A 26,581-nucleotide genomic window follows, 5' to 3' on the forward strand; every position below is an offset into this window, starting at 1 on the left:
GCTTTTCTTTTGTAGAAGTATTGTTTTAGCATTGCAGATACACTATTGTAATTTGTGTTAATCATTTGAAGTAGTTTTATGATTATGTTCTTTTCTTTTAACATTTTGGGTAAAGATTTTGTAATTTAAAAATGTTTGACTTTTTTTTTTTTTTTAACCTGTCTTAACTTACAGTTTTTATGCATTTTTTAGTTGTAGTTGTTTTAGTATCTCAAGTTAAGCCAAACAATAAGAAAATAACAATTTGCTTACGACTAATATAAAAACTAATATTGCAGATATTAGTAGCAAATATTTGTTATGTTTATAAATTTATTTACTTTAAAATAACCCTAAATAATATTAATATTCATGCTTTTCAAGTAATGTTGTAATTTATATGCTTTTTATTTAGAATTTTTGTGATAATTTAGAAAAATAAATTATGGATGGAACAATTTAAAAATGTATACATTTAGATTTTGTCAAATTAAAAGAAATTAAACATAAAGGCATAGTAATAGGCATAAATTCATAGGTAATAAACAAAGACAATAAAAAAATGTTTATAGTTTCAGGGTAAAAATAAATAAATAAAAAAAAGCTGAAAAGCTTTTCTGTACAGCTACATTACAGAAAATGTTGTGCTGTAAAACAAATATGCATGGAAAAATGTGCATTTCTCTGTAGTCTTGTATCCTGCATTGTTTTGGTTAAAGTAGCAGTTTGCATATCTGTAGACTGAACATGTAATAAACATACGTATAAAATTGCATGCTATAAAACCCTTTTTTTCCTGGCTCCAAAACACCTTCTTGTGTAAACTAATTGCCAAAATGCAAGTGTTTTTCCTTCTGCCAACTAGTCAACAATTTTATTTTCTGTTATTCAGCGCTTAATAAGGTTTGTAATTATATTCACTTAAGAATGAGCTCAAAATTTGTCATTCAGAAGCATTTGCCATGCACAGTCCTGTCCTTAGAGGCGCCCATCCTGATGCTGCTGTAGGATTTTCATTCAGTTTAGTAGTTTTCTAGGGTTTGTGTGTTAACTGGTGCATGTGTTGTTGAGGGGATTCAGACCGCTCTGCTCAGCATGACATGATTGCAGCAGTATATTTTACATTTGAGAGGTCTTCAAGTGAACAACAAAGTGAAGAATGGCAGGGTCAGACAGCAGCGTTTTGCTGCAATAGGAATGGGATTTAATTAATACTCTGACTTTCAATTAGGCGGTTATCGTTTATTGACACATTGCTAATTTCTGCTTTGCACTGGCAATCCAAATGTGATAAATAAAGCAGAAAGTAAAGGATGATCACAACTATTTATGTTGTTGTACATAAAATGGATTAGAGGATTTTTACTAATTTATTTAAGACTTCTGATTATTCACTGATTTATGTGCTTATGTAGATAATATAGTGCCTGATGAAATATGTAAATGAATTTATTTAAATTTTTATAGATTGAAAATGGGGATATACATGGCCATAGCTGAATAATTAGAGCTTTGGAATTGAAAATGACATACCATGCGCCTTATTTAACATTGTTTTCTTGTTCTCATGAAAATTACGTTAGTGTAAAATCCTAGGCCATAATGAACAAAGTACTCTGACAATGCACATTGGATTATTAATATGCACGCTTCAGGCAGCATTTGATTGGCCACAATGTTTCCTAATTAGATTACAACAATTCTATTTTTTTTCCATTATTCAGTTATAGATGTAGGACTCTTATTATGAAAACAAGACCAGCATTATAGAAAATTGGTAATGCAATAAGGCATGGAGTATCTCACCTTATCACAGCCTACTGCAAAATTTGTGAAAGGCAGATTATAATTTTATTTAGAGGCCCAAAGTGGCATAGGGTCAGTTTATCTGTAACTTTTGTTTGTTTAACGTGTGCATTGTGAAATTTGTTGTCTATATTTGTAACGAGGCAACAAAAATCTGCTGAATGTAAACAAAAACCTCTTAACATTATAGGTTAAATTTAGTCAAAACTAAAATTCAGATGTGTTTTATTTTGATTTATGTGTAGCTGCAGGGCTGGTGTGTGTTGATCTGGAGAGGCTGTAGTACAGTATATGCAGTGTTTTCACTTTCTAGCAGAACTCAAAGTGTTTTATCACAACAGCCACAGGCTCTTCTCTCCTAAACACACTGCAGCCACAGCACCACAACCTCAGGGCTGAATGTGTTGCCCACTTATACACAGCCATCATCCCACATAAAAATCTTCAGCTCAACTCACATACACAGTACCCGAGGGTAGCTGAGGAGATTTACATTTTTTGCTTGGGATGTGTGCAAATCTCGCATGCTCTCTTAAAGGGCAAAAAGTAAGTGTACTGACAAAAGTAAGCCTTCACAAAATCATTACTTATTTACAGTGATACTATATTTTGAGGTGATTTAGTTACACATATTCCACCATACTGTATTGTATTTTCTAGAAAGAAATGTAATTTATTTGTAATCGAATATGTTTACCTCACCTGTTTTTCTTCATATGGACAACTTTTTGTGGCATGGTGAATTTGATGAGTAGCTAACTTCGTACTTCTGATTGATAACACGCAGTGAAGCACAGTTCTACAAAAGGGATAAAAAAAGCCATGTAAAATCAAGGTAAAACTATGTGGTCGTTTTGTTTTGCATGTGTTTTTGAAAATACAGTTGGTTAGGTTTGGGCCGGTGATTCGCTCAGTTATCTGTACTACAAGCCCTGTATTATATTTCATATTCACAAAAGTGTAAACAGCGCCCTCATGTGGATTTGTCATCTGAAACGTGAAAATAAACATATTCGGAGAAACATATTTTACATTTAACAAAATGTAGGCTTAGGGGCGTATTTCCAATCAGCCTGGGCTGGTCATTTATGACATGCATGATGTCATTCAGAAAGCAGAACAAGCAAAAGAGAGTATAAGCTGACTATGGTTATGCAAATTATGTAATTAAAAAAGGAATTGTTGCTATATAGCTCTTATTCATAATCCCAGCTAGTAGCAGTAACGCCATCATCTTGATTTTGTTTCGCCATGCTTGAGAGCTACATACAGAAGAGCTTCTGTGCTCCTATTGGTCAAAGATGTGATAGACAACCAATTAAAAAAAGAAAGTATCACACTATGGCATAAAACGTTGGGTTCTTGCATCTTGGTGTCTATTGTTGTTAATGAATCCCCATCATACCCTGCATCTGATGGATTATTCCAAATTTGGGTGAACATTGTATAATCTCAACCTGGATGTACTGTGACAGTCGGAGGTGGGTTGTAACGAATCATATTTACTTTATTTACTTGAGTAAAATTGTTGGGTAACTTATGCTTTTTGAGTACATTTAAAGATGTGTACTTCTACTCAAGTAAACTTTTATGAACATATTTAATAAAATTAACTAAGTTAATAAAATAACAAATTTGTAAAAACTTCACTTTTCAATACATTTGGCAACGTTCCTCCGTTACTGTCAAATGATAATACATAGGTTTTATACGATGTGCACTGTATTAGGGAAGTTGTGTTGCGAAAGGTTGCTATAGAGATGTGCATCTCGCTTTTGTTTATCTTGCGCCTGTGAATTCCAGCTCCAACCTGAAAAAGCCTGTTGTGGTAAGGGTCACATTTATGCTAATTTGAACCCTAACAATAGTAATTTGATAACTACGGGCACTTTTAGCATGTTGTAATTACACATGTCCAAGTGTTTTCCCTCTATCGTGCAAGCAGACAGACATCTTGTGAACACTAGAACCACACACTTTCATCAACAAAGCTACGTTCTAAACATTTTCTCAACCGTTTTACACAAAACCAAATAAATTGAATGGCACGCTCTTTCATTTAGACACGAAAACGAATTTAGTTTTTTAATAGTCTATCCACCCCTGGTGTAGAGCTGGACGATTTGGCCTAAAATCTAAATCTCGATTAATTGAACATTTTATCTTGATTCCCATTAATGAACGATTCTTTTATTTATTTATTTTTTTGCCCTCTCCGCGCTGCCTACGCTTGTCAACTCTACCAATCTGACCAATCACAGAGCTTGCGCTATCGTCGCAAACGTGTAGTTACAGTTTTTGAGAGGTCAGCATTAGTCACAGTGAGGGGTATGCAAACGCATGAAGGCTGCGCTCAACGCAGAAGTGTAAACCGAGCTGGGTCACGTGACTCCACACGTGGTAGGGAAAGTAATTTAAAAAATTTGACAAATTTGATTGATTATAGCAGTGGTCACCAAACTTGTTCCTGAAGGGCCGGTGTCCTGCAGATTTTAGCTCCAATCCTAATCAAACACACCTGAACAAGTTAATCAAGCTCTTACTAGGTATACTTGAAACATTTAGGCAGGTGTGTTGAGGCCAGAGCTAAACCCTGCAGGGACACCGGCCCTCCAGGACCGAAATTGGTGACCCTTGGATTATAGGTTCTGAATGTCGATTTCGATTAATCGCCCAGCCCTACACTGGTGACACTCACAAAGGCTATTGAGCTCTAAAAAATGACTAATAAAAATTCATTTCAACACCCTTATTGTGCTCAATTGTAGAAAATGACACTGTCTGGAGCAAGACGAGGTTGAATAAATGACTGAATCCTTATATTGGATGGACCGTCCTATTAATAGCGATAGGGATATTCATGGGAAATGCATTTTAAAGGGACCTGCCAGAATCCTCACATCCAGAAATAATTCATTTTGTCCTCCAACCATAAAAAAGCCTGTTTTCACCTCCTCGTGACTAAGTGGATTTGTCAAGCAGGTATCTTGCTGCTGAAGGAGGCACCTTGAGCGTGGCACATGTGAAGCGTCTATATCTGAGCCGCGCAGGTGCTGCGCCTCTGTGTAATCTTCTGTCCAAATTGGAGCAGTTTCTGCGTCAGAGCTTTGAACGGGGGGCCCTGAACAAACCAGGATGGAGACGCAGGCCTGCTGTGTGAAGATTGCAGCTCAAGGCTTGTTTAGCACGGTGGAGGGAAGAGTGTTGAATCCTGCTGCTACACTAGTGATGCATCTGAGTTTCACCGCTCGCTGATGGGCCACTTCTCTACCATATGTTGTGACTCTTGAGATGTGCTACATCCAGTGGTTAAACCAGGATTTGGGAGAAACGGAGGTGGTGGTTTAGTTTCTCAGGGCAAGATATGACATGAGGATTAAAAACTTGTTGTAACTGGTGTTTGATCATAATGGTTTTTTGACCCTTGTGGTGTGTGGCAAACTGAAGACTGGGGTCCCTGGTCAGTACTACAAAGGTCGGCAATCCGGGGAATATACCAAAAAGCTGAGGACCGGGGGGTGGGGGTAGTGACATTCTGGGAGTTTTCTAAAAGCGAGAACAAAACGGGAGATGGGTCTCAAATACGGGAGACTAGCGGGAAAACAGGAGTGTTGATGGGTATGTTTTAAGGTCAATATTATTAGCCCCTTTAAGCCTTTTTATTTTTTTTTTATTTATTTTTATTTTTTTTGATAAACAACATAAAGCATCATTATACAATAACTCACCTAATTACCCTAAACTGCCTAATTAACCTAGTTAAGCTTTTAAATGTCACTTTAAGCTGTATAGAAGTGTCTTGAAAAATATCTAGTCAAGTATTATTTACTGTCATCATGGCTAAGAGACAATAATTCAGTTATTAGAAATGAGTTATTAAAACTACTATGTTTAAAAATATGTTGAAAAAAATCTTTTCTCCGTTAAACAGAAATTGGGGAAAGAAATAAACGAGGGCTAATAATTCTGACTTCAACTGTACATGTAATTGATTAATTATCATTATTATTATTATTATTCATTCATTCATTTTCTTTTCGATTTAATCCCTTTATTAATCTGAGGGCGCCACAGCGGAATAAACCGGCAACTTATCCAGCATATGTTTTACGCAGCAGATACCTTTCCAGCTGCAATCCATCAATGGGAAACATCCATACACACTCATTCACACTCGTACACTATGGAAAATTTAGCTTATTCGATTCACCAATACCACATGTCCTTGGACTTGTGGGGGTAACAGAAGCAACTTGAAGAAATCCACGCGAACATGGGGAAAACATGCAAACTCCACACAGAAATGCCAACTGACCCAGCTGGGCCTCGAATCAGTGGCTTTCTTGCTGTAAGCCAATTGTGAGACCCACTGCGCCACCGTGCTGCCCTATTTTTATTATTATTATTATTATTATTATTACTATAATTACGCTTAATAGTAAAAATTATATTTATTATTACTCAGTAGTTAAATGAATACATTGTAACAAGCACACTCTAAAAAGTATAATCCCAAAATCTTACTAACCTCAAACCTTTGAGTAGTACTTATTTTCTCTTTTACGTTTAGCACTTGTGCTTTAATTTGTATTATGTGTGTTTGCTTTATTAGTTTTAACCTTTGCTTTGTACAATAAATCTGCAGTATAATGGCTAATGTATCATGCGCGTATTCATTTCCTGCTACAGTTTGAAGTTATTGTCAACAAAATTTCCAATTGTTGAATGTTATGAGACTAATTGCAAGAAAACAAAACACAACACACGTACATCAAGGACTTGATTTGTTTTTATATATATCTATATCTGAGGTCCTCCTTGTTTTTTTCATAGTGAAAATCTACATCTAGAAAATTGACACTTGTCTTCCCTACAGCATGGACTTTTCAAAAAAATCAAATAAAAAACAAGCACAAATATCAATTAAAAATTAGCATCATATTTAGCAGTATTTCCAGGGCGATAATTGTTGCATTAAAGAGCCCCTATTATGGGTTTTTGAAAATGACCTTCATAGCAAGTGAATGAACACATCCAGCTGAGGTTTAAATCTAAAAGTGCACCTTGTTTGAAACTATTGATTCTTTAGTAAAATAGTTGACTCAGAGTCAAATAAACGAATCGAGTAGGGTTTGGATCTTTTGTTTAACCACATCGACACCGTAACGATACATCACCAAATATGTAGTTACAGTTTCGGTAAAATGTGAATGCGCTTTCACTTCATACACTAGCGAAGGCGTGGGGGATCACGGGACTGATCATGAAGTGAAGATGGCAATCATTCGGCTGAGGGGAATAAAGGGTTAAAGTTAATTTTCACAACAATTATACACACAGTATAGCCAACGTCGTGCTGTGTTTGTTCCTGTCGTTTTTCTGATTTTTGATACAATAACCTGCGCTGCAATGTGGGATTTGTGGACTTTTTGCTATTGAATGAGCAGCAGAGACTATGGGACATTGTCAGACTTTGGCTGGGACTTTTAAATTTCATATGTACCAGTTTCTACTTCCTCCAGATCATAACATGTAAGTGTCATTAAAATTCTTACCTCGTTTTGTGTAGTTTGCAAAATATGTGTTTAATTGTGTGTTATAAGTTGTAATGGCCCCGCGCGGCTTGTAATCATGTACCGATTATAGATCAGTGCTTGTACTGTATCTCTCAGGTTAAATCTGTATGGGGTTATTCACATATCGCGTCCAAAACTACATTAAAAACGTGAGGCGTGCTTCTTCCTTTACCGATTCGAATGCGTTTTTGAAATCACGATCCTCTGCTGTTTGCCTTTGCTATTTCCACCATCAGCTGTTGTTGTTATTACTTGAAGTTATGGTTAAGAGTAGAGTAAATGCTGGTTTTTAACTGCATAGCTTTAATGCATTTCTGCATTAGGCTCTCACATTCTTTCTGCTACTTGTCAGCTGGCAGCTAGCTCTCTGCAACTCTCACATGGTCACCCACTGAAGCTAAGCAGGGCTGCGCCCGGTCAGTACCTGGATGGAAGACCACATGGGAAAGCTAGGTTGCTGTCGGTGTTAGTGAGGCCAGCAGGGGGTGCTCAACCTGCGGTCTGTGTGGGTCTTAATGCCCCAGTATAGTGACGGGGGCTCTATACTGCTCAGTGAGTGCCGTCTTTCGGATGAGACGTTAAACCGAGGTCCTGACTCTCTGTGGTCGTTAAAAATCCCAGGATGTCCTTCGAAAAAGAGTAGGGGTTTCACCCTGGCATCCTGGTCAAATCTGCCCACTGGCCTCTGTCCATCATGGCCTCCTAACCCTCCCCATATCATAATTGGCTTCATCACTCTGTCTCCTTACCACCAATCAGCTGGTGTGTGGTGTGTGGTCTGGAGCAAAATGGCTGCTGTTGCGTCATCCAGGTTGATGCTGCACACTAGTTGTGGATGAGAAGACCCCCCCCATCGTTGTGTAAAGCGCTTTGAGTGCCCAGATAAGCGCTATATAAATGTAAGGAATTATTATTATTATTACTTCATACTGTAGCCGTGGTAGGCATTTCTCTCTGTATCCTTCTGAATGCAGTCGATCAATCGCAATATACTCGGTCATTGGGCCAGTCAGCGATGTTTAGCTTCGCTAAAGCAGGGGTTTGGAAACAAATGAATCGCTGGAACAATTCATATGGGAGTCGCTGGGATAATTACATAAAATAAATGCATATTAAAAGACAATAAGAGTGTTTTTACCTATATCAGCATGTTGTTGGAGACCCCCAAAACCAAAATATGACATTTTTTTAATGCAAATTAGGGGCTCTTTTAGTTCTGACGTAAGTTGTCCTACTAGTATTCACCACGTACTACTAATTCTGAATGTAATGACCTTCTGGCCTACGTCAAGTCCCTAAACAGAGGTGGAATCAAACCGAAATCCTGCAGTCAAATCAAAGTAGTTTTACAAGAAGTGGATTAGATTGTCAAACAAACTGCCAATTATTTTTCTTCTTCTTTTCAACCTATTTAACAGCCAGTCAGTTTAACGCTCGCACAAAGCTTTGTATTCAACACAATGACTATGCTCTTGCTGACGACGTGAGTCATTCCAATAAAATACCAGTGCTTGTCATCTCTCTGCCAAGGAGACAGTGCTCAGAGCTGAAGAATGTTAAACATTGAACAGTCTGCAGAACCATCTGACTGCTCAAGGTCGAAAGACGGTTTCAAAGCCGTGCACGAACACTGCAGACTCAGCACCCTAAGGGATACACTTTCAACTCTCGCTCTCGACGGGCTCTTTAGCCAGTTTTATATTGACATGTAGCAGGTCTAGTCCACTGAGCATGTCTAAGATGAATCGCAATATGAATTAGAATGCATCAACTGAGATTTTTTTGTCTTTGCATTTGACAGACCTTAAGCATGGCTTGTTGCGCTTCACAGCTCAGCTTGCGAATTGTGTCCTGCTGAGTGTGAATCTGCATGCACGTTTTCTGAGTGGGAAAAGCAAGGTGACTGTACGTCTGAAGGTCAGGGAGAGATGAATGTGGACTAAGAAAAATAATCAACAGTGCTGTAATACTCGTGAAATCAGAATTGATTCATTCGTTTTCTAAATGCATCCATCCATTGTATGTGCATGATGCATCAGTGAGTTTCATTCTGAACGCAAGGAAATATGTCTATATTTTATAAATGAAGTAACATGGTTCACCTATGAAACATGCTTCATTTTTGCTGGTATTTACCACCCATGTTTTATTAATTATGTTAACAATCTAATTTATGGCAAAATTTTATTTTTATTCCGTTTAGGGCTGCACGATATTGGAAAAATCTGATATTGCGATGTGTTTGTTTTTCTGCGATATTGCGATACGACTACTGTTTCACAAGGTAGTTTGAATAGCACTATTTGATGGTTTTCTAGGGAGTCTAACTGTATTCTGGTACAGAAATTGAATGGACCATTTTCACAAGCCTGTTATGACGCATCAGCATCTTACATTCTTGAAAGTTTTTTATATATAGATTTAGAAAAACAAAAAACAAAAGAACATTTATATATGTTTCTGTATGTAGTGTATCATCTTTGCTTCAAATTTTCTTCTTTGCGAGGCATTTCTAATGCAGCGTCTATGGGGCATGACCGTAAATTTGACATTATTCTCTCCTCTGTCTGCCGTTATCAGTCTCTCAAATCACAAATTTTTCCTTTTTCTGAACACCTTTATAACATCATCATTGAGGTTTTTTTTATTATTATTTGAGCAAATAAGGTATATGCCGAAGCATGCTAATAGGACTTTTAATTTGCCAGTAACCTGGGTTAAGCGCTTCCGGCGAACTCTATGCCAATGCAAAAACCGGCCCGTTTAAGGTCTGTTTTCTTTTAAAAATCAGCGATCTCCACTGGCTGAGTGATATCCGATTTAAAGTGGGTCTCAGATTGTACAAGAAGCACTGCATTAAATTACATTTCCCCCCGCCATGTCTTTATAATATGAGCATTTATTTTACCCCAGTATATTCAATGGAGCTTCTGCACTAGCCTGCCAATTCTAGCGGGCGCGTACGAGTAAACGGCTTTTTGTCTCGTTTTACGCTTGAGCAACTAAATGAATGACAAAGTTTATTTAACTGAATGTATTTTAGTGACATTACAACATTGATGCTGTAAAACAGTGGTCCCCAAACATCGGGCCGTGGACCGGTACCGGTCCGTGAAACAATTGGTACCGGGCCACATAAGAAATCATAAATTATTTCTGTAGAAAATATTCCCCCCGCGACTTGGTTTCTTCCACTCACCCCAGCCATCTCACGTGAAATGCACTATGCCAAAATCCACCACGGAGCGGGAAGAATGATCACTAGAATATAGCGCAGTGGTGGTTGTTGATAGTTTAAAGTTATAAAACAGGTATTATAGAGTCCAAATTAGCAGAGCATTTTAGGATTGTGCATATATGTGTAGGTGCATCGCTAAGTAAGTACCCGAAATCATTGCTATATGTATCTATATGGAGTTTTACATAATCATACTCATTAGGGCTGCAACATGCCAATGCATACATTTTATTGGTCTATACGGTTGTATTATTGTTAATATGTTCGTCAGTTGAAATGTTTGGCACAGATGTTATGTATTTGATGCATATAAACCTTGATTGAAACAATCAGACCGCGATCGTGCAACTAGGGCATGCGCACTGAGTTGTTCATGATTAACCTGGATGCACGAGCGCAGCAGCTGTGTTCAGCAACGCCTGCCATGAAAGGGTTAATGCTTATTTCCCCACTGGATGCAAACAGCCCTTGAAGCAGGTTGTCAGTGTGTTACTATGGTTATAGTTTACTGTAGTCTATTCCCTCCCATCTCAATTTAACTTTGTTTCATTTTCTCCAGAGTTTAAAGTGGCTTGTTTATAGTTAACGCTGCAAACTCATCAGTTTAAAGAATGCAGCGCAAAAGCCAGCAGAAAGTGAAAGTAAACATCAATGAAAGGATTTTTAAAATGAAAGCTGCCAAAGTTACAACATTTTCCCCTTTGCTGTATCAGAATTCAACAAAGGCTGTGTTGTTTATTAAAATAATGTACAGGATTAAGATCAAGTTGCTTCGTTCTTTAAGCTTTTTAATTACATGGTCTTTAATAACTTTTTAAATATACTTTAAAGGCTATTTCATTTATGCTGATGTATGGTATTTCTAAATGGCATCTAATGGTTATTTGTGACATCACTTCCTTGACAGCAGGATTGTGTTATTAATGGATCTCTCTGTTTGTCTGTGTCATGTTGTGTTGTTTGTGGGCCTGGATTTGGGTCTTGTGTCCCTTGTTGTAGCTCGGGGGAGATCTGGGAGGAGGTGTTGGGGGCAGTCCTGCAGTAAGTGAGCTCCTCTGTCTCTCTCTCTCCTCGCTCGTGTCCGCCTGTCCTCACTCTGCATGCTGTGCACTATTAATACAGCCCTTATAGACACCTAGCTCTGTGTTCTGCTCTATTTCTTTCTGTTGCATGCACAAATGTCCATCCTGCTTTGAGGCGGTATGATGTTTCTCGGATGACTTCTTCAAGTGCTGCCGGGGGATTTTCATGCCACATCCACACATTTCTGCAAACAGTTTAAAATCTTCTGATGTTTTTTAATGAAAAGGATAATTATTAATAGCTAATTAAACCAAATAATGCTACTCAAGGATGAATACTTACTAAGTAGTCCACTGTTTTATAAGAGAAGGGTCAAAATGAACATATTAGAAGATTTGGAGCCAAATTACAGCGGGAGGAAGTGGCTTAGTATAAGCTGTGTAAAAAGAGACCCACGTTTGGTTTTAAACTGGATCTAGAAACTGTTTACCAATGTGTTAAAACATGAAAACAGCATATTAAAATGCAATAACAGTAGAAAATTATATTAGAAAGTTGATAGCAATGTGCTAAAACTTGTAAACATAAAGGCAGTATGTTTCTAACATCCCCCTGATAACATGTTTGCAGTGTGCTAAATCATTTTAGTAACATGCTAGCAGTGGGATGTTAAAACATGCTAGCATTATGTTAAATCAGGCTAGAAACATGCTATACATGTGATAGTAAACTTGATTAAATGATATTTTACATTTGAAGCTTTGAAGAATTACTTTCTAGAGTTAACATTACAAACCAACATTTGACTACAAACATTATTATCTAGTTGTACTATTAGCAGTCCTAAAAATGATGTTGTCTCATATTTAAAGGAATATGCTATTATACATTCACCGGCTCCTTTATTAGGTTTACCTGTCCAACTGCTCGTTAACGCAAATTTCTAATCAGCCAATCACATGGCAGCAACTCAATGCATTTAGGCATGTAGACATGGTCAAGACGATCTGCTGCAGTTCAAACAACACGCCCAACCTTGAAGCGGACGGGCTACAGCAGCAGAAGACCACACCGGGTGCCACTCCTGTCAGCTAAGAACAGAAAACTGAGGCTACAATTCGTGCAGGCTCACCAAAATTGGACAATAGAAGATTGGAAAAACATTGCCTGGTCTAATGAGTCTCGATTTCTGCTGCAACATTCAGATGGTAGGGTCAGAATTTGGCGTCAACAACATGAAAATATGGATCCACCCTGCCGTGTATCAACAGTTCAGGCTGGTGGTGGTGTAATGGTGTGGGGGATATTTTCTTTGGGCCTATTAGTACTAATTAAGCATCCTGTCAATGCCATAGACTATCTGAGTATAGTTGCTGACCATGTCCATCCCTTTATGACCAGTGTGCCCATCTTCTGATGGCAATTTACAGCAGGATAACGGACCATGTCAAAGTGCGAATCATCTCAGACTGGATTCTCGAACATGATAATGAGTTCACTGTACTCAAATGGCCTTCAGAGATACCAGATCTCAATCCAATAGAGCACCTTTGGGATCTGGTTGAACATGGAATTCGCATCATGGATGTGCAGCCGACAAATCTGAAGCAACTACATGATGCTATCATGTCAAAATGGACCACATTCTCCGAGGAATATTTCCAGTACCTTGCTAAATCTATGCCACGAATGATTAAGGTTGTTCTGAAGGCAAAAGGGTGGTACTAGTAAGTGTACCTATTAAAGTGGCCGGTGAGTGTATATGGATATAGAAAAAATTGATAGAAATTGCTAAAAAGTTTCAAATAATTCAGCATAGTAATATTTTAGTCTTAATTTCTTTAAAGATTTTATCCCTTTCAATATTTCTCATTACACCACCCTGAGGGCATTATACAGTATGTGCAATTCAGATTCTTAAATGGTCTTTTTAAAGATATTTTTAATACAGCAAACTTAATAAAAAAAAAATGCCTGTCTTAAATTAAAATAATATTGCTTTCGTGTTTCCACAGTAATATGTCTTCAAATTTCAGGTGTGTCACTTTGACGCATTTCTACAAAGCAGTCGATTACTCAAATTTCATCTATAGCTTTTTAACGTTAAAGACTTGAAATGACAGCCAATCTAAAGCATCGATTTATTTTATTTTATCTATTTTTTTTCATGCCTAAATATCTTCTACTGCTTTTATGCTGCTTCTCCTGCACTGCTAGTATGACCTATATGTAGACTGCATGTTGCTGGTGTTTAAAGGTCTACACAGATGCCTGCTGAAGTGGATTTAAGCCCTCTGTCACTCCGATATCTTATGATCTCTGTCTACGTCTCCCGCAGGTGGGCCAGAACTTCATCCCATCATCGGTGCCCAACACCTTTGCACCATCTCCGACACCTGCCGCTCTTAGCAGCGGACTCAATGACCTGTTTGAGTTGTCCACAGGAATGGCCACTGCTACAGGAGGATATGTGGCTGCTAAAACTGTAAGTTCTGCTCACCGCTTAACCATAACTGTTTACCAATGTTCGTGATTGTTTTTTAGTATCACTGAATAATGATAGAAACGTTTTAAAATTGAGTTCATGTTGGAAACATGAAAACAGTGGGATTAAAAACATGTCAGCAAAACCATAACAGGATTCAACACTATGCTAAAACATGTTTCAAACAAGTTTGCAACACATACATAATTCCTGTGTTAAACCATTCAAAAAACATAGTAATAATGTGTTAAATCGTGCTAGCAGAGCAGGCTGCTAGTTCATGATAAACTGTTATGTGATATTACATGTTAGCAATAGAAAATCATGCGAAAAACAAGTTAACAAAATGCTAAAACATGCTACAAACAAGTTAGCAAAATGTTTTAAAAATTCCAGCGTTAAACCTAAAAACATAATAGCAATGGGTTAAATCTTGCTAGCAGAATAGTCTGCTAATTCATCATAAAATGTTGCATGATATTACATGTTAGTGATGGTAAATCATGTGAAAAACAAGTTAGCAGTATGCTAAAAAACATGCTACAAACAAGTTAGCAAAATGTAAAAAAAATAAACCATTTAAAAACACAGTAACAATGTGTTAAATCATGCTAGCAGAGCAGTCTGCTAATACATTATAAAATGTTACGTGATATTACATGCTAGCTATGGATAATTATGTGAAGAACAATTTAACAATATGCTAAAACATACTACAAACACTTTAGCAACGTTTCGAAAACAGCAGTGTTAAACCATTAAATTATGCTAGCTAAATAGTTCTAATTCATGATAATGTTCAGTGCTATTACAAGTTAGCAATGGTAAATCATGCAAAAAACAAGTTAACGGTATGTTAAAGCATGTTACAAACACATTAGCAAAATTAGAAAAATAGCAGTGTTAAACCATTAAAAAATTAAAATAGCAGTGTATTGAATCAGGCTAGCAGAGTAGTCTGCTGATACATTATATACTGTTATGTGATATTACATGTTAGCGTTGGTAAATCATGCGGAAAATAAGTTAGCAATATGCTAAAACATGCTACAAACAAGTTAGCAAGATGTAAAAAAAAAAATAAACCATTCAAAAAAACACAGTAACAACGTGTTAAATCATGCTAGCATTGGGGGGGAGGGGATTTGCACTCGTGATATCTTTACTGCTCTATTCATTTAACCTATCAAATGTAATGTTTAGACCATCACTGTACCTGTCATGATCTGTTCACTTGCTCATTCACTCTCGTCACCATGATTTCTGGGTATTTTAATACATTTTGGGGGATCACGGAGCCGGTATGAATTTGCGGAAGACATGCAGAGCTTTTGGGAGAGGTCATAACAAGACTCTGGATAGAGAAGATAGCTCCTCTTGCATCACAGCATGGGATGTGCGCGACGTATCTGAAGAGCGGAGAGGGATGCGGGAACTATTTGAGGACCAGGCGGGAGATGCCTGGTTTCCGGGAGACTATCATTCATTTTTGGGCATCCCGGAGTCTCGATGCATTGACTCCCAGAACTTTTCAGAGACTTGGGATGTCTGCATCTGTATATATTTTAGCTGCAGTGACGGGTACGCAGAACAGAAATGACATGCTGTTGTGTAAATAAGATATTACATACGGCTATTTAGCTTTTTTATTTAAAAAGTTGTGATCTGGCGCTATATAGATAATACAATTAACGTGACTTCAAGGGGGGCAGGTACAGCCGTTGGAAGGGCGGGGCGCCCCCCTTATATAATGGTAGGGGAAACACTGAAGCACATGCTAGCATTGTGTTAAATCATGCTAGAAACATGTTAGCACCTATCAGCATGTTAAACATTCTAGCAATATTCTAAATCAGAAATAAGCTAGCAACATCAAAACACAAATAATGTTTAATCACTCTAGGACAGAGGTCACCAATCTTGTTCCTGGAGGTCCAGTGCCCTGCAGCGTTTAGCTCCAACTTCCCTCTTGTGTGTGTGTGCGTGTGTGTATTGAAGAGCCGCTGAACTAACATCTGACAGGCCGGGAACACACACACACACTGTATTTTTGACGGCAGACACGTGACCTAGGAGAACGGTTTTCTCGTATTTCTGACGTGCTTGAACCACATCTGACAGATTATAACGGCTTTACCAGACACATTTCTAACTTGTGTGTCACAAAAACATTCTTTAATCTATTAAAATGCCATTGAAACCCATTTTCGGAGAGCAAATTACCATTTGTCAACGCTGTAGACGGAAGTTTTTAGCATTCATCCGGAAGACGCTGGTTGCTATGGCGCCCTCCATGCAGCAGCCGTGAAAAAGGTCTAAAGAAATGAAGGTGACTTGGCTTCACTTGATAATAGGAGAACATAAACCGCAGCTCATGTGCTTCCTTAATACATAACCTTTGATGTATCCCATAATTCAACCCCAGCACCCATTTTATTCCTAAGAAGGGCAGTTCAGTCTGTTCTCATTTTCCAAGATGAGAATTAACTTCATGGGCTACATAAATACCGGCGTGCAGAACAGCTCTCGGGGGAAAGACTTCTCAGCAATCATCATTAATAAGAGCTCTATTAGAGCCGGAGTAGGTCAGTAGAGCAGGACAGAGCACAATTAGTCCATATTAGGGCACTTTATGATCTACCTTGAGTTCCCCAGGGGTGAATCCGTGCTGTATAAATATGTGTCAATTTGTCTCTCATTATCTGATTCTGTTTCTTTTTCGGATGCCAGCGCAGTTCTTGTAAGCAACAGTGGTCTGGGTGAGTGAGTGTAGGTCAATGTCAGACGCCTCCATTAAAAGTGTCCTTCAGTTTAGAGTGCCTGTAGTTATCCTCTTAGCCTGATAGCTTTCATTTTAATAAGTAGAGAAAGTGTAAAATTAGGGTGGTGATGAACACTTATTGCTTTGTTTTACTTTTTTTTCGAAGGTGTGGCTGCCAGCAGTCAAGGCCAAAGGACTGGAGATTTCTGGAACCTTCTCTCGGCGTCAAGGGCACATGTATATGGACATGACCTTCACCAATAAAGCATTGCAGCATATGACTGACTTTGCCATACAGTTCAACAAGAACAGGTTTGCTGTTATGATGATAAATGATGATACAATGTGTCTTTTTCTGTTGTATCCCGAGCAAAAAAAGGAAAAAGATGAGTAACATAAATGATGGCTATGGTTTACAGAAGAGACACCCACTAAATTGTTGTTTTCAGCACTGTACAGTGCATCTGGAAAGTATTCATAGCGCTTCACTTTTTCCACATTTTTTTTTTACCAATCAGTACAGAAATTTTACAACAGATACAGGGACACTGGAGCATTTTAAAGCCGCAAAGAGCAGCTGGTCTGTTTATAAGCTGACATAAGAGCAATCCGCTGATTGACTAATCTTCACGACTTTAAAACGCTCCAGTGTCTCTGTATCTGTGGTTGCAATCAGTAAACAGAGGTGACTTCACAGCCAATCACAGTATTTCTGTTGAGCACATTAACACAATGGCAAATCAGCGATTTTTAAGACTGCACTCAACAGCGCTCAAATGTAGCTGGAAATTGATGTTTTTAAAATCTCAGTACCGATTGGTATTGGATTCCAGTATCATCCCTAATGAAACTATTGGTTACTTGGTTAATAGGTCTTTTCTTTTGCCAAACTTTGAAACATTGTATCACTTGTAACACTGTATCACTGTATTTTGATGGTCCTTTTAACATATTTTGTTGATTTCAAGTTATAAAAGAGCACGTGTCACTCCGCTACTCATCCGTTTGCACTGGCTGCCAGTTGCTGCTCGCATCAAATTCAAAGCTTTGATGTTTGCTTACAAAGCGATTTCTGGCTTTGCTCCTTCTTATCTGCTCCAACTTCTACAGATTTATGTGCCCTCCAGAAACGTGTGTTCTGTGAATGAACGTCGTCTTGTGGTTCCGTCCCATAGAGGGAAGAAATCACTTTCCCGAACTCTCGCATTTAATCTGCCCAGGTGGTGGAATGAACACCCTAACTGCATGAGAACGGCAGAGTCACTCGCTGTCTTTAAGAAATGACTAATAACTCAACTATTTAGTCTCCGCTTTCCTTACTAATCTGCAATTCCCTCTCTGGCTCCACCACTTACTACTACTAAAAAAAAAAAAACATACTAATATAATAATGTTTTACTTCTTACACTTTCATTACATACCTGAAACTTGCCTACAGCACTTATTCATTGTTGCTCTTAGAGTTGTGTAAATTGCTTCCTTGTCCTCATTTGTAAGTCGCTTTGGATAAAAGCATCTGCTAAATGACTAAATGTAAATGTAATGTAAATGTTGCAACTACATGCCAACTAATTAGGTTTAAGGCTGATTTCTACTTCTGCATGGAGTGATTGCCATGAACGACAGCGCATGCCTTGCACGTTGCCATGTATTTATACTTATGCGCGCTGTTTGTGTTGCTCTGCAATAACACTTCCGAAAGGCTAGCTTGAAGTGATGTTTTTATGTTCCTCTGTGACGAGTTGTTTTGTTTTATTCTGAACGCTACCTGAATGTACTAGTAGCTGAAACTTTCTCATTCTGAGGTGGGAACCAGCAAACGTATAACAACTTTAATCATAAGGTAAACACAAATCAAAACTTTCCACCTGGAGCTCTTTCACTGGACTCGACACTTGAAAACACTCGCTCCAACAGGTTCGTGCGGCTCTCGGTCCCGCCCACAATCATCAGCGCTCTCAAGCCAAACAATCACAGAGCTTGCTGTATGCGTCGTTGCGACGTGTAGTTACATTTTTCGAGAGGTGCGCATCAGCATCGTCGTCAGCTATGGCGAGGGCTATGCGACGGCACGAAGGCTGCACTAGAGCATATGCATGCGCTTGCCGCAGAAGTATAAATCAGCCTTTAGGGTTAGAGTAAGCGGATGTACATGGTGTACTTGCAAAGATTCTTATAGTCAATTAAATGTTTGTTGGAGGGACAGTGTCTGCAGATTTTTAAGCAGACAGTCTGCTAATATTCTAATATGAATATTTAGTTATTTGTTTATATGAAGTTGCAAAATCATAGTCAACAATATGAGTCTTTTGAATAAGACGGTAAACCGAAGTCCTGACTCTCTGTGGTTATTAAAAATCTCACGGCACTTCTCGTAAAGAGTAGGGGTGTATCCCCGGTGTCCTGACCAAATTCTCTACATCAGCCCTTATCAATAATGGCCTCCCAATCATCCCCATCCACTGAATTGGCTTTTTCACTGTCTCTCCACACCACCACCAGTGATCAGCATCCACTTGGATGATGCGACGGCAGCCACAGGACAACGACGCCAGTGCGCTCAACACATATAGCATATAACCTGTGGCTGCCGTCGCATCATCCAAGTGGATGCTGCACACTGGTGGTGGTGGTGTGGAGAGACCCCCCTCATGAATGTGAAGTGCTTTAATGTATGGCCATACACGATAAATGCGCTATACAAATGCTAAAAAAAAAGAACGAAAAAAGTATGCAATAGGGACCATCAGAATAAAGTGATACCACATATACTTCACATTAGGATTTAAACCTGGTTTTTAAGTGAAACATGAAGGTATTGTTTATCAATGCATATAGTGACCTTGTACACCTTTTTGTTGTTGTGTTTAGTTTTGGTGTAATCCCCACCACACCTCTCCCCGTCCACACTCCACTGATGCCCAGTCAGAGCATCGACATCTCCCTCCCGCTCAACACCATCGGCCCTGTGATGAAAATGGATCCACTCAACAACCTACAGGTTTGATCCATTACCACCCTTTGCCTCATGTTTTACACCCCCGTACACACCCACACACACGCCCATGGGTCCTCCTGAGGCCGCTGCTTTGCATTAATCATCCCACAGGCATTGACACATCACAAATAAAATGACATCTCTGTGTATCAAACCCCTCCGAGCTCTCAGCGGCACAGCGGGCACGTTTGACTGTGATTATTTGAGTCAGTGGCCTTCATTAGTTACTGAGATCATTTGTATGTCACGGCAGCTGCAAAACATTCAATTTTCTGCTTTTAAAACACTCTAGATGATGAGTTCTAGCCCGCAGCATCTAGTCTGCTGCTAGTGCAGATAATCAATCAAATACAAACGTCATTATGAATCATAATCATTTTTAGATGATTAATATCGACACGTTTCCGCCTCATTAGTTTTACCAAAGCATGTCGGTTTATCTTCAGATGGACACCCAGCTGTTTCTTCCACTGCCTTCTTTTGGCATTTACACCATGATGTCTCATCCTTTGAACCTCTATTTTTTCCTCCTTACCTCTTTGCTGTTAAAACTGGCTGTTCAGTATTAAACAGTGCTGCCTGCTGAGTGTCTATTACTGCTAGTGAGTAGGGCTGTAATGATTCCAGGGTTTCCCCTGGGATTTTTTTCAGTTGTGCAGCAGGCCTTTTATACATATCTACCAACTACCTATGGCGTTATTTCAATGACAGATGTCGGGAGCGCAGTGAGGGGTTTGCGTCTTTAATAATCTACGACAGTTTGCGTTCATTGCACTCACACTACAAGCCCTAGTGAACCATGCTCTGGCACACCTTATCCAACCGTGCCAGGCCCAGCCAATTGAACCACACCTGAGCACAGCCGGCTCGGATAGCATAGTGTAAGTACACCCTTAGGGTATGTGTTGACTGAAGTGGCTGCTGGAAATGTGGATGTTGTCACGTGACTGCTTTATGGTTCATTCAAGGCCGTTGGTCTGGTCTGAAATGGAACCAAAACAGCTGAAAATGCTACAATATACCATTTGTAACCTTGGTCTGGACCAAACGAACCATACTACAGGCGTCAAAGTACCCTAACCTATTAAGCACATTTTCCCCTAAAGTAATCCAGAAATACAACAAGTCTGCCGATTTCTGCTGTCACATCTGCTGTCTGCCGATACAACAAGAGAAATTAACCTCCATACCATCAATAAACATGTTGTGTGTCTGAAAATAGGGCTCAATTTCGCCATAATTTATGCATTAGATTTCTAAGGCTCAGTTTCCAGTCTAATAATATTAACATGGTGTAAAATATGAAAGAACTCATCAGCAGGGTGCGACCTTTGATTTTTTTTTTTTTTTTTTTTTTTTTTTTTTTACCATTCCTTGTGCCTTGCTTCTCATTTTCTCTGCAATTGGAAGCTTTTTTTTCTATTTCGTTTCCAAGCCAGTGAGTATATAGATGTTTTAGATTGCTTGTGTATTTAAATCTCTGACCACTCAACCTTTTCCACCACAGGTGGCCGTGAAAAACAATATTGATGTCTTCTACTTTAGCACGCTGATCCCTCTCAATGTCTTCTTCGTGGAGGATGGCAAAATGGGTACGCATTCCCTTTAAAAACAACACTCTGGTCACATTAATGTTTGGTTTGAGCTCAGGGTTAGTTCACCCAAAGAAAATTATTGTGGTATTAATCACTCTCAAGTCATTCCAATCCTAGCAGATCTTCAGTGACCTTCAAAACACAAATTAGTATATATTTTAATGTTATCCGAGAGCTCCCTCACCTCAAGAAGGGTCCAGAGATGTTTAAAGTCTATAAAAGCAACCAAAAGCAATGACTTAACAGATGACTTAATTAATAAGTGATTTGAGTCATTGCAGCGATGTTAATTATTTATACACTGCAGCATGACTTTATATTCTATACTTACTGTTCTAATTAAATAATTAAAAATAAAGGCATGATGATATGTTATTTTGGTTAAATTAGCGTGATCTAGAGGTCTTTACCTTTCATATAAGGCACTTCTGATACCAAATGATCAACTAGAAGTCAAGTTATTATTTGTTATTCCTAGAACTTGGATGGACAACAAGACTTGACTAACTTGTCACAGACGAGAATACAAAATTAAGTAACTTTTAGTTATTTTGGCGCACAAAAGTGTTCATGGAGCTTCGTATGATTACAGTTGAACCACTGAAGTCACTTGTAATGTTTTGACAATGTTTTTGGTGCTTTCTTGCTGTATGTGGAGGATGGGAGTGCTCTCGAATTTCATCTAAAATGCCTTAATTTGTGTACCGAAGATGAACGAAGCTCTCAGGAAATTGGAATGACATTTTAATGAATAATTAATTACACAAATTGAATATTTGGGTGAACTAACCCTTTAATGAGAGACTGGAATGATTAGATGTAGATAGAATTGAGCAAACATTTTAGATACTACATGGACAGTCCCAGATGATAACCTTTGCACTTGTTTTTGACAGAGCGTCAGGTGTTCTTGGCCACATGGAAGGACATTCCTAATGAGAATGAGCTGCAATACCAGATCAAAGACTGCCACTTAAACGCAGGTGAGATCATCAAGTTCTCAAAATGCAGGACTCGTGGTTGAGTTATTTTAGAGCGGTTTGCATGGATAAGTGCTCATTGAATCAAAGGCGCATAGTAGGTCAGTAGAGTGCTTGTAGCTTTTTGCCAGCTGATACAGTGTAGTATGCTGGCTGTGTTTAGATAATTACTGATGATGTGTTTTTTTAATTAATATAATCTCATTTAGCACAGCTTAAATGATGAGAATCGCCCCATTAGACAAATTGTCAACTGTTTTAGTCTAATTGTACAGCTCTGTGATGAATGTCACAGTGCCTCTCTCTTTCTTTCTCTAACTGTCCCGCATTGGGACCAAAATGGTCAATTAAAATTCGCAAAGATTAAAATAATTGCTACACATTTTATTTGTTTAATATATTAAAAAAATATTTAAATTATTTTGTTTTACAGGGGTTTACCTATATATATATAAAAAAAAAAAAAATATATATATATATATATATATATATATAGACTATAAATTGCATTCTGAAATATCAAATTACATTTGGTGATTTTACAATAAACTTGCATATATTATATTTACAATGATGCATTAAATATATCAAATTTGTCAGTAATAACTTTTATATTTTTAGAAATATCTTGGCTGTTCTATACACCAAGCGTATTTAAAAACTATTTGATTTTATTCATTCATTCATTTTCTTGTCGGCTTAGTCCCTTTATTAATTCGGAGTCGCCACTCCGGAATGAACCGCCAACTTATCCAGCAAGTTTTTACGCAGCATATGCCCATCCAGCCGCAACCCATCTCTGGGAAACATCCACACACACGCTCATTAGCCTACCCAATTCACCTGTACCGCATGTCTTTGGACTGTGGTGGAAACCCACGCAAAGGCAAGGAGAACATGCAAACTCCACACAGAAACGCCAACAGATCCGAGGTTCGACCCAGCGACCTTCTTGCTGTGAGGCGACAGCACTACCTACTGCGCCACTGCCTCGCTCTATTTGATTTTACAAAAACATTAAGCAAAACATTTAAAAAAAGTGAATGATAAAGAAATATTTATTAAGATTACAGAAATTTCTGAAGGATCCCATGAAATTAGCTGGGTTCCTATCACCCTACATCACAGGGGTCAAATTGGAGGGCCGCAGCTCTGCACAGTTAAGTTCCAACCCTAATTCAACACACCTGATCAAACTAAATGAGTTCTTCAGGCTACTTTGAAACCTATATGCAAAGCCGTGGTCACACTCGAGTTTGAGCATGCGAAATTCAGTCATACGGTGCTGTAAAAAGGTCAGGATTGAACAAGATGATAGGACATTTAAAAAGCAAGCAATTGGGTCATATTAAGCATTTGTGTACAGAGAGGTCATGTTTTGATCTTCGATTGGTCTTACGCAGTCATGTGATTTCGCAGGTCAGAGTTCACCAATCTTGAACTTTCCAATGCAGCAAACTGTGAAACTTGTCGCACAAGCTTGCTTTTCAGGTCTGCTGCATTCGCATGCGTATGAATGCAAGTGTATGAGGTAAAAGTGCAATGTGACCGCGGCTTAAGTGTGTTGAAGCAGGGTTGGAACTAAACTGTACAAGGGCTGCAGCCCTGCAGGAACTGAATTGAACACGCTTGCCATATGTTGTGCATGTGCGTTTTGAAGACTTGCATGAGGAAAGAATGATTACTTAATAAAATAAAGATTCCTCAATATTCAAAAACATTTTTACAATCGCAAGAGATTTTTTTCCATAATAATAATAATAATAATAATAAAATATATTGTAAAATATAGTGATAACAAATTTTTCCATTTTTTTCCTCATAATAATAATAATAGATAATATATTGTTGAAAATAAATAACAAATAGCAGTTTATAGAATTTTAATAATATCTAACATGACACTTTATCAAAAAATCATACTTTATTAAAAGTTCCTTAATACTCCAAAATATTTTAATGATTTCTTGATATTTTCCCCTATAATTATTGAAAATAAGTTAAGAAAATAATAATAATAATAATAATAACAAATAGCAGTTTAATATTTACAATTTAGATATTATTAAAATGATGCTTTGTTAAAAAAAATTCTTTTAATAAAAATTTCTTAATATTCAAAGACATTTTATGATTGCTTAAGACCCCCCCCTTATATTATATTATATTATATTATATTATATTATATTATATTATATTATATTATATTATATTATAGTACACTTATGATGTACTAATTCATTAATTTAATTCATATTACAATGTAGTTAAATAGTTACACTGTAACACCTTAAAAGAAAGTGCAACCACTCGAACTCAGAACTGTTTACACCCCTAGTATTAAAGCTTTGCTCATCATATTCCCGAATATTGCTGAATATCATGTTCTCGATTTATACTCCAATGTCTTCACAGTGCTTTAATATTAAGCCTACTGTTGTTGGAGTGCTGTATTAACGCATTATGAAATCCTCTGCTGTGGTCCACTGTGCACTGTATGAGGTTTCATCTTTCATAAAGAGTCTCTTGATTCCAGTGTTAGAAGAAAAACAAACAGCTCCCATAATTGTGCTGTAATTCACAGTTAATTATTTAGTCTGGTGGCGACGGAAAAACGTTGTGGAACGTGACGTGCCGTGTGCACAGACTCTGACCGAGCTGGTTTATTTCAAGGCTTATCAGCTCGCTATTTGTATTCATCAACCTGAAGCCAATTTGAGCATCCAGCAGCAGACGCGGCGAACACAGAGACCGGCACTCGCTGGAATTACTGATCAGACGCCCAGAGGTGCCTTAATCACCAGACGTCAGACAATCTCACTTCCCCTGCTTTCATCTGCTCTCATTTTAGCAGAGCGCACATACGCTGCGCAGATGCAGGATTTTTATCCGCACACTTGGGGCTGAGCATTGCATTCACCCAAACAGCAGCACTTTGACAAATCCAAGCTTTGATTATTTTTTTTTTCTTCTGCTGTGTTGTTTTGGTAGCCATGCTGTTCAGCGTCAAACACGTTTATTAGTATGTAGAGAATAATCGACTTCTATTGTGAGATGCTGATTGGATCTATCTTGACCATGACTTGAATAGCGATGTGAATGTAATGGAGCACACAAAAGCGAGAGCGAGATATAACGCAACGCATTTTAAACACTGTGTCCATTGTTGTTATTTGTGAATGACTCAATGCTTCCCAATGGAATTGAATCAGTGGAAGGTGTTTCTCGTGTTGTTGTTGTTAAGAGACTGCCTGATTTGTTCAAAAGTCCAGGAGGAAGAGATGCATTCATGAAGTCTGTGAATCAACAAGATTTCTAATGATGAATAATTTCAGCGCTTAATCCAGCAGAAAATCAGCATCGCTAATTAGTTTGCTGCATAAATGTTTTACTAGAATGTGTCTGCCTGCGCGTGAATGTTTCAGAAATCAAGAAGAATACAAAATACGTCATGCAACAGGTTGAAATATGTGGATACGAGTTACTTCTAGCTATGATAGCTTAGATATAACTGGAGATGCATTTGTATGAGTATAGTCCTATACAATTTCCCCATAATTTCTGTGTGGTGTTTGCATGTTCTCCCCGTGTTGGCATGGGTTTCCTCCGGGTGCTCCCGTTTTTAAAGACGTGCGCTACGGGTGAATTGAATAAAAAAAATTGGCTGTAGTGTGTGTGTGTGTGTGTGTGTGTGTGTGTGTGTGTGTGTGTGTGTGTGTGTGTGTGTGTGTGTGTGTGTGTGTGTGTGTGTGTGTGTGTGTGTGTGTGTGTGTGTGTGTGTGTGTGTGTGTGTGTGTGTGTGTGTGTGTGTGTGTGTGTGTGTGTGTGTGTGTGTGTGTGTGTGTATATATATGTATATATGTGTATATATATATATATATATATATATAAACAGCGTTTTATCAACATTTAATTAAGCATATGATAAATGATCAAATGTAAATGTATTAATATTTTAAAATTGAAGTAATTTATTGAATATTTGTTCTAATACAAATTGTTATAAAAATACTACAACCTTCATGCGGGTAAAGAAAGCAATATACATTTGTAACCCTTAGAATCTCTAGATCTATTTATTTTTCCAAGCAACCACCTAACAACCATCTAGCAACCGCATAGCCATGTGCTAACAGTCGT

The 26,581-nt window shown here is 38.0% G+C and overlaps 2 protein-coding genes across 6 annotated transcripts in view; both read left to right on the plus strand.

Moving 5' to 3' along the window:
* lrwd1 (leucine-rich repeats and WD repeat domain containing 1) overlaps positions 1-26,581 on the plus strand; it is a 779,065-nt gene that overhangs the window by 209,808 nt on the left and 542,676 nt on the right. The window lies entirely within an intron of this gene.
* ap2b1 (adaptor related protein complex 2 subunit beta 1) overlaps positions 1-26,581 on the plus strand; it is a 67,081-nt gene that overhangs the window by 27,089 nt on the left and 13,411 nt on the right. For 2 of the 4 annotated variants that reach the window (XR_012405773.1, NM_199919.2), the window contains 6 exon segments: positions 11,599-11,640; positions 13,961-14,107; positions 17,035-17,180; positions 19,740-19,869; positions 21,374-21,458; positions 22,358-22,444. Coding sequence is in view for 2 of the 4 variants with exons in the window: in NM_199919.2 (NP_956213.2) it covers positions 11,599-11,640; positions 13,961-14,107; positions 17,035-17,180; positions 19,740-19,869; positions 21,374-21,458; positions 22,358-22,444 (637 nt within the window). In the remaining 2 variants the exon portion in view is untranslated. 4 annotated transcript variants of the gene reach the window in all.

Source organism: Danio rerio, chromosome 5 (genome assembly GCF_049306965.1).
Source record: "Danio rerio strain Tuebingen ecotype United States chromosome 5, GRCz12tu, whole genome shotgun sequence".
Lineage (NCBI taxonomy): Eukaryota > Metazoa > Chordata > Actinopteri > Cypriniformes > Danionidae > Danio > Danio rerio.